Source organism: Gavialis gangeticus, unplaced genomic scaffold, assembly GCF_001723915.1.
Source record: "Gavialis gangeticus isolate Ggan-Ray unplaced genomic scaffold, GavGan_comp1, whole genome shotgun sequence".
Lineage (NCBI taxonomy): Eukaryota > Metazoa > Chordata > Crocodylia > Gavialidae > Gavialis > Gavialis gangeticus.
The window spans coordinates 147788592-147797979 of record NW_017729024.1 but is presented as its reverse complement, the minus strand read 5'-3'; the positions used below and the strand labels follow the sequence as shown (position 1 = coordinate 147797979).

The 9388-nt window shown below is 41.2% G+C and overlaps 2 protein-coding genes and 1 long non-coding RNA gene across 4 annotated transcripts in view; 2 read left to right on the top strand and 1 right to left on the bottom strand.

Moving 5' to 3' along the window:
- PELO (pelota homolog (Drosophila)) overlaps positions 1-4239 on the top strand; it is a 5181-nt gene extending 942 nt beyond the window's left edge. The window contains exon 2 of the mRNA XM_019517886.1: positions 1872-4239. Within this exon, the coding sequence (XP_019373431.1) occupies positions 1872-2303 (432 nt within the window). The 3' untranslated portion in view covers positions 2304-4239. The remainder of the gene's footprint in view (positions 1-1871) is intronic.
- The window catches only part of ITGA1 (integrin subunit alpha 1), a 169385-nt gene that overhangs the window by 14258 nt on the left and 145739 nt on the right, over positions 1-9388 (top strand). The gene's annotated exons all lie outside the window — the stretch shown is intronic.
- Positions 6190-8312, bottom strand: LOC109297833. The gene is made up of 2 exons (XR_002097433.1): positions 7869-8312; positions 6190-6582 (listed from the first exon to the last, which is right to left on the bottom strand). It is a non-coding gene; the product is annotated as an uncharacterized LOC109297833 (long non-coding RNA).

The window sequence follows — 9388 nt, the reverse complement described above, 5'->3', positions numbered from 1 at the left end:
AAGGTGAGCCTCAGAAGAAAAGTCTTTTTTTTTTTTTTAATTTTAATTTTTTTCTTAATTGAGCTTAAATTAGGGGCCAAGAACCAACAATACCTTTTCATTTGAGACTTGTAAATCTAGATGGACCAGATACTACAGATACCTGAATGCTCCTCCTCTCCCATTACCCCCCAATGCAACTTACAAAAAGTTATTAATTGTCTTCAACACTGTTTGCCTGGATATGGCCTATGTAATATACCATGAAGAGGCAAACCAGGTTGCTTTTACAAACAATTCTGTTAGCATCTGTATCTGGCATGTCTGAGTTAAGATGCTACTGATCACTTTTTTTCTGTCTTTCTTGGCTTTTGTTTGGGCAATTTTAAGGCTTCACATACTGCTCATGTCTTATCTATTTTTTTTCATTGGGAGGGTGGAGAAAACAGGTTTTATTAGCTCTGGGTTTGTTAAAGATGCATTAATGAAGTTTGAGTTAAGCAGGCCTCCAGTCCAAACTCAGGCTTTCAAGTTCTGGGGGTTCCTGTGATTTCTGGGGCACAAACTTGATAGCCTCAGACATATTAAATCACTCTGTAGCTTAACGGACCTATATTCATTTCTATTTCATGTAAGTGGGAGAACAGAGAGTGCCCCCCCCCAGTCAGTTTGAGGGACAGAGTTCAGTTGTTTTTTCAGAAATCCGCATGTCCTGCCTATGCAGACATGTGCGATGTGTTTTCTGGTAGTGTAGAACAGGGGGCTGCAACCCCTAGCACACATGCCACAAAATGGCATGCAAAGCCGTTTTGTTGGACATGCCACAGCCAACCCAGGCTCTGGGAGCTGCCACCAGCCACAGAGCCCGGCTGCTCGCAGCAGGCAGCTGGGAGGCTGCAAGCCCTGCTGCAAGCAGCCTAGGCTCCCTGGCAGGCAGCAGCTGCCCAGAGCCCAAGTAGACTGTGGCAGGCAGCCGGGAGGCTATAGATAGCTTCACTGGGGTCCAGAGCACTAGTACTAGTACTGGCTCCATGGTAGTGGCAGCTGCACGCAGACCTTGGGACAAGCTGTAGGGAAGGAGCTGGGGCAGCGCAACTGCAGCCCCTCCACTGCCATCCCCCCAGAGACGCACATATAGTCTCTGCCGCAGAGCCTGTGCCGGGGCCTCGATGTAGCTGTCTGCAGCTTGCCAGAGCCCAGGCTGGCTGTGGCAGGTAGCGGGGAGATGGCAAACAGCTGCACCAGAGTCTGGAGCCCTGGCCACATTCTGTGGCGGCAGCAGCTACACACACATCTCCAAGCACACATCGGGGAGAGGTTGGAGCAGCGTAACCCTAGCCCTTCTGCTGCTCTCTGCCTGGAGATGCTTGTGCACCTGCTGCCAGCAATGAGGATCTGACCCCTCACGGGTTCCCCACCATCTGCCCCTGGTATAACAAGTTGAGGCATGGGTCAAGGTTGAAGTGTTTTTTGGCACGCTGGCCAAAAATGTTTCCAACCTCTGGTCTAGAATGTCTTCTCTCTACTTTCATAATGTCTTCTCTATACGTTCACAGGTAAAGTTGCAGGGAAAAGGAAAGGAAGCTTTTCTGAATCTAGCAGAAGTGCAGATTCTGTAGGGTTTTGGTTTTTGTTTTGTTTTTTTGTTGGCCAAATATCTATCTTCAAGAGTTTAGCATTTAGAACTAATATTGAATGGAGGAAGTATTTTTCCCCCTTCATTTACTCAAAGTGCCCCTTTAGGAAAAGGACAGTAACAATCTTCTGTTTTAAAGGCACACTGTATCAGATGTAAGCATCTGAAAATACAGTAGATAATGGAAAACATATTTTGCGTCTGGGTGATCAACTAAGTGATCCTATTTTATCTTCCTGTCTAACTTTTATTATAGGTCCACTCATCCTCTGGACATAAATATGCACTGAAGGAAGCCCTTTGTGACCCAGCAGTAGCCAATCGTCTCTCTGACACCAAGGCAGCTGGTGAAGTCAAAGCTTTAGATGACTTCTACAAGATGCTACAGCATGAGCCTGACCGGGCTTTTTATGGTCTCAAGCATGTGGAGAAGGCCAATGAGGCCATGGCTATTGATACTCTCTTGATCAGTGATGAGCTGTTCAGACACCAGGATGTAGCTACACGTAGCCGATATGTGAAACTGGTAGATAGCGTGAAAGAGAACATGGGCACAGTGCGCATCTTCTCTAGCCTCCATGTGTCTGGGGAGCAGCTCGGCCAGTTGACAGGGGTGGCAGCTATCCTCCGCTTTCCTGTTGCTGAACTCTCTGATGAGGAGGATGAATCTAGCTCTGAAGAGGATTGATGGAGGTGGTTCCCTTTCCCCATAGCATAATAAGACTGAGTGACAGTCAGAACCTTCCTTGCTCAAATACTGTTACACAGATGTGCCATGCTGTGTGATTTGCATATTGCAGGACTGTGTTTCTTAAAGTGTCTAGCTTTTAGTCAATCCACTCTAACAGATATCCATGTATGTTTGCACTTCCTATAATAGTGTACTGTAGGTTGGAAATGACTCTACAAACTACACCCTGGATCTCCAGTAGCACAACAAACATCTGATTTTGCTTGTGAAAGCTGCTGGCTAAGTATTTTAAAGCATACAAGGAACTGAACATTTTGGAGCAGGTACAAAAAAGGTTAATAAATTAAGAAAAAACAGTGTTAAAGTGTCACAGTTCTCATTTAAATTAGTGCTTGTAAACAGTGCTATAATTTACAGGAAGTAACTTGCTCTGTGTCTTATTTGGAACTGGAAATATTATTTTTATTCAGAGACCTGTCCATGTTTTCCTCTCACACACAGCGTGTTTACAGCTTGATCAGGAACATGGGGGGCATGCCTAACTGTTTAAAAAAAAAAAAGAGTAAATTATAGAAGGGATGAGGTGAATAATAAATATGGTTGTGACCTATGCAAGAGTCTAGCCCTTTGTCTGAAATTAGGTGATGCAGTGGGAGAAGTGCTCCGTCATAACTGAAATTTAAAAATATCAGCTAATTAAAAAACCCAAAAACTTCACAATTTTTCCTTAAATGTGAGGTTCAGGTCAGGTTCTGGAGCTTTGTAGGCCGCATTTTAGATAACTTTGATTATGCTACCTGGGATCTTTATGTGCAAGGGTGTCACCTGTGATGTTAGTCATGTCATACACTCTTGCTTTAAATGACTGTTTTTCAGTGAATTAACAGTAGGATAATTTTAGGGTCTGATTCTTCAAACGGTTACTGGCTTGAATAAGAATTTGCAGAAGCAGGTCCATACTCCCTTCCCAGGAATTATTTTGACAACAGATGAATGGCCTGGATCATAATTTCATAAAAAATCATTCTTAGTATATCTACTGTTCTAAAACAGGTGCATTTTTGCAGTTGATAAAACCAGGAAGGTTTTAGCTTATTTAGAAATATTGGCAACTGAAAAAATATAATATAATTACTTTTCAGTTTTATTTAATCTATTCATACATATTTATTAATGAAACTCAAAATTGAGTTCTTAGTGTTAGTAACCCTATTTTTCGTAGCACTTACAGGTTAAAGCAGAGCTATCCAACTCCTGCATAGCTGGGGCTCACAGACTGCATGCCTCTCATGAGACCAGGCCTGTAGCACTGCCCTGAGCACCCTATCATACTGCGCCATATTCGCTTCTACTTCCCCTGCCACTACATCACATAGTGAAAACAACTCTGCTGCGCTGTGCCAGCACCCACTCTGCTGCACAAGATCCCTGGGTCCCTTTGAGACTCCAGGCTACAAACTACCTTGGCTCTGTTCCCAGGGGCAGACAGTGGAAAACCAGAGGAGGGAGGACTCCAGTGATGGCAGCAGCAGCTACAATGGTTGAGGGGAGCAGGACCCGAATTGAGAGTCCAGGAGCTGAATGTGATCCATGGGTTACCAATTAGACAGTACTGGGTTATGGAGAAAAACTTAGGCAAAGGAAATTTAAAAAAAAAGCCAAAAAACAAACCTCCCTCCCCTCACTTTCAGGTTCTGTAATATAATTAACGTAGATTTTTGTATAAATAAAACTTAAGGGGCTTTTTTTTATTTGTTTTTTTTAAGGGATGTTGACAGGAAAGACTTGGCTCGAACTCTTACTAAATCGAGTCTTCTAAGTGAAGTAATAGACTAGTTTTTAAAAATTGTTTTAAGTAATTACAGCTGTTTCTAATCTAAGTAAAATATCTTCATTTCAAAATAGCATTTAACCTGAACACTACTCTTTTTTTGTAAAAATAATTTTACACAGGTTCTTGTTAATATAGCCCTTTTGTTTCTGTTTTCAGAAGCAGGAACAAGTTGAGACCTGGTGTGGACATGGTAATTAGTGAGGCCTCTTGCAATGCTATAAAGAAGATCTGATTAATAAAACACATCACTTAACTATTAAGAGTTATCAAATTATTAATAATTAAATTATTCATTTATTCTTTACAATTATTTGTCCTTTTAAATATAATTAGTCTTTAACAAGAGTTGCCAATTTCAGCTGTTAAAATTAGCCAGGATTCTTGACTGATCATCGGGGCCAAGTAGTTGACTTTTCTGGTGTGGGGGTTTCACAGATCTGTGTGTGTGTGTGTGTGTTTAAAAAAAAAAAAAAAAATCATGAATAAATAGCGAGTAATTTTAGAGGCGGGTTTGAGTTTTCTTTTGGGTTAGTGCTAATGGTATCACAAGCTTGAGGATGACTTGGTATAGTTACTATTTCTATCCCATAATAACTTTTTCATGTTCTGAAAAAAAATCCTTTTGGAATAAAACTTTCCATGCTTAATTGCATTCATGTGTGTTTTTGTTTAGATTGTTGATCTTTAATACTGTAAGACTTTCAGCATTTCAGTTTGAGTTATGATGCATTGTCATGGTAGGATTAATATGAGTACTTTTCTTTAGCTCATGTAGCTCAACTGAGAGGTCATTCTGTGAAATAGCACTTTGGTGTTGTACAATTCCAGCTGGATGCTTTGGTATGGCACTTGACTCTTTCAGGGGGATATGGTACTTTTCATAAATCTGACTTTTATAGTAAATTGATAAGGAACTTGACATACATGGATATTGAGGGGGAGTTTTGGAACAGCATTGTAGCATTACAGTTGGTCATAATCAGGGAAATTATAATTTATAAACAGAGATGTGGGGCAGAGAATTTTCCAAAACAGAAAACTTTCCAGTGCTTTATTTTTCTGTGTGAAATTTTCCATTTCTAAAAATTCATTGCTTCAGAAAATTCATTCATAACAATGAATGGATGCCAATACAATATTAGGCAAGCTTGGAAGTTTTAAAGTTGTAATTTAATGTTTTTCAGGTGATTATCCCTAGGAACTGTGAGAGAGTACATATGTTTTATTGATTTGTAAACAAGAGGATAAATACACTCACATAATAATCCAAACCAAAAATCAAGTTATGAATTCACCTAATTATCTGTGCTGGTCAAATCAAAACCAAAGCATGGCATATGGACAGTTTTTTGGGTGTGCTACAATTAGTCTGTCAGCATTTTTCTGTGCCTTTGGTTTTTTTCTTAAATTTAAAAAACAGTATAAGAGAAGTACATGCTATTGTGTGTTGTCCTTTACATTTTTACAAGTATTCCAATAAAAATATTTTTTTTCACATAAAGCTTTGAATTTGTTTGAATATAACATTTAAGCCACATTAGGTGTGCTGTATTTAATTTTTTTCCTAATCAAATATTTTCAGTTCAAATACTTGTGGCTATTAGGACATAAAATTGACATGGGGATACATTTTTAGTTTTGTTTACTAAATGTAAGTCAAATAATTTTCCAATTAAAATTTTTCTGAAAAACCCACATCTCTGTTTCTAAACACTGCTGATATGTTAATGTAGGCAGCTGACAAACTGTGCTAAATCCCAGCTTTAGCAACTAACGCCAGGGTGTTAAACTCATTTGGCCCTGTGGGTCGGATCAGCCTGCAGACAGGCCCTGCATGCTGGATGTAGTGCATGGGCTGGTTGGGTGCAGGAGCCCTGGACTGACCCCGCACATTCCTGCCTCTGAGCCCTGTGTGGAACATGCCGTGGCCTCAGTCCTGCAGACTGTTTCCCTTGCATCCTGTGGTGTGTGTGGCTGGCTGGTCCGCTCTGAGACGCACGGGCCGTACTGTGGCACAGCTGATAGGGCTCTACATGCTGGATCTTTTGACACCTCTGAACTTGCCTGTTTGAGTTAAAGCCTTTCCATATGTGGATTAAAATTAAGGATAGGGCAGTACTTGAGTTGTAACTTAAAGAAGATGAGACCTTAGTGCAGTGTGTGTGAAGTAACAAGAGTTTGCTTATGCAAATTCAACTACAGGCTTTTTGCCTTAGATACTGATCTTGCAAGGGTGCTCTATGTCCTCATTTATTGAAGATGTCACTTGTTAAAGAATATACAATTAGCAGAGTTCTCTAAAACTTAGAACCATTATGCCACAAGGACGTTCTTAACCTTAATGAAAGACTCTAGCATTATCTGCAAGTCGCTAAGCATCCAACAAAGAATGGCACTCTTCAGAATCCATTGAATTTATGCCAGTTGAAGGGTATTCAGTATCTGGAAGGGTCAAACGTAGTAAATAATCTTACATCCAACAAGTCAGTTCGTTATGTCTAAATAATGAACATATGTATGTTAAAAAGCCAAGACATGTTATCAACTATTGCAGTAATCATCCAGGTAAGGTTGTTTATAATTAAGATCAGACTACAGCATCCAGTTTCTAGTTTGTATTAATAACTGTCTCCTTCAGTTTGAGATTCAAATATCTTTGTCTTTTGAGTAAAATAACTTTGCATTTATGGTGAATTTCATTCTCTACAGTGCTTCTGTTCAAGCTTTTTGAATGGGAAATCTGCATTTCCTTCCTGGATGTGGATAAAAATAGATTGTTTATTTATTTAGTTTACTACTATTATTATTATTATTGTAATTGTCTGCTGAACAAAGTAGACTTGCAGGCAGTCAAAAGCATGCAACTTTGTTAACAAAGTTTTGAAAAATAATACAGATGTTCCATGTAGAAAAATTAATCATTTTTCAAGAAAAAGCTTAAAGGCCCTGTCTCAGGGGTGGGCAAAATGTGGCCCATGGGTCAAATACGGCCTGCCAGGCCATTCTATCTGGACCGCAGGGCCCCTAAAAATTTAAAAAATTACTATTTATTTGCCCCTGGCTGCCTGTCATACGGCCCTCAATGGCTTACTGAAACTCAGTAAGTGGCCCTCTGCCCAAAATAATTGCCCACCTCTGCCCAATCTGCGTTTAATGTGCCCTGTTGCTCTGTTACCTGAACACAGCACAGTTCTTTTCATGTCAACACCTTAATAGTTAATGTTACCAGAATTTATTCTATTTAAATTCATGTATTGCGGAGTCCCCTGCTAGTTTTAGTTTGATAGTTAAGAGAATTTTGAATGAATTCAGACCCCATGTTGGTGTGCATTCTCACATGGCTAATATCTTAACTTTTATACAAATCCTATATAACGATATTTTGTTTACCATTAACAGTCAGTAAGTATTAAGCAACCTAGTCACACTCATTTCCTGCCCTAAGCATAATATCTCCTTCAACAGAAACTAATATAACTAGGGATCTCTGAACTAGGATTTGGTCAGAAAATGGAGGGTTCTCTTATTTATGTGTGATTTGTTCTTCAGTGATAGCAAACAGGACTTAAGTTTGCCTTTTTGGAAGCAAAATGACAAGTATAAATTTATGATAATCCTATATCATATGGTGTAGCTCCTCATTATCTTACTGGTCTCTTATTCCAAAAGTGACTGCTTTTCCAAGATTAAGTGTGTCAGTTTTGAAATAAAAAGAAATTTATACTAACAGCTGTTGTTCTTCATATCAAGCACTGGGTCCTGGTCTTGCAACCCAGGATGTTCGTCACTTAAAGCATATGAGTAGCCTTACTAATTTCAGTTAAGGCCTCTATCATGCAAGCAGACAGAAGTAGAACCTGGGTTATTCGTATCTGTGTGGTTTGCAAACTTTACTTTGCAAAAAGTTGCTGAACTAAGAATTTTTCAAACATTCAACTATTTACTGGAGCTTTTACTTCAAAAGGTACCGCTTCTCCAGTCAGCTGGAGTTAGTCAGCAGTCCAGCACAGCTTATCAGTGGAGTGATGTTCTTTGAAATAAAAGCCATAGCAAACAGTTGGAGCACCTCAGTAGTCCCATGCAGCTGTTTGCTGTCAACATGTACCCCCAGGTGCTTTGTAAACCCTCGTGTTCACAGGGGGTTACTTTGGAACAAAATACAGCTGATGTCTACTGCCAAATGTTTCTGAATTGTTTTTCAAACTGATATCTACAAAAGCATAAGAACATTACCACGTTACCAGCAAGTGGTACAAAAAAAAAAGTGTGTACACAGTAAAAGCTTTGTTATCTGGCACCCATGGGGAACAGGGGGGTGCCGGATAACAAAATATGCCAGTTAATTGAGAGGCCTGAACAGGCGTCTTTGCCTGTGCATGCCGCCACTTCTCCCACTGCATCTGGTGTATCGCCGCCCCTCCCACGCCTCCCATGGACCCTGAGGGACAGGGAGGCGGGCCCCATGCAGCCTGCTATGCCCTGGGCCATGGGAGCTCAGCAGTGCAGGCTGCTTTGCCCTGGGCCATGGGGGCTTTGAAAACCTGAAAGTGCCATGGTGGGCACTTGTGGTTTCACTTTACCTTACAAGCTGGCATGCTGGTTAATAGAACGTGACAGCTCGTAAGGTGCCGGTATATGTATGTGTGTATGTATATAAAATCGCTTGCTTTACTTTTTTTGCATGCATGCATGCATACATACACCTATTATCTGGCTTTTGAATAACCAGAACACTTTGGAATTTCTGGCCAGCTGGCTGCACGCGGGGCGGGGGGAGAGAGAAGAAGCTCGCATGCGGCAGCCGCCACCCACCACCATCACTATATGCAGCCACCACTGCCGCCGACACCACCCCCCTGCTCTGCATCGGGCCGGAAACCCCCGTGCCTCAGGTAACTGGAATTGTTAGGTTACCAGCACCCTCCATTCCCCAGTTGTGCAAGGTAACAGGGACCCTAGTGTCTGTGTGTGTGTGCGTGTGTGTAATATTACAAAAGCCTTTGTTTGTCTGTCTATCCGTAAAAGTTTCATAGTTGGTAGGGTTGGAAGGCACCTGAGTAGATCATCTAGTCTGACCCCCTGCCATGGCAGGAAAGAGTACTGGTGTCAAACGACCCCAGCAAGGTGTACATCTAGCCTCCTCTTAAAGACCCCCAGGCTTGGAGCCAGCACCACTTCGCCTGGAAGTTGGTTCCAGATCCTAACCCCCCTGACCGTGAAGTAGCGCCTCCTGATGTCTAGCCTGAAT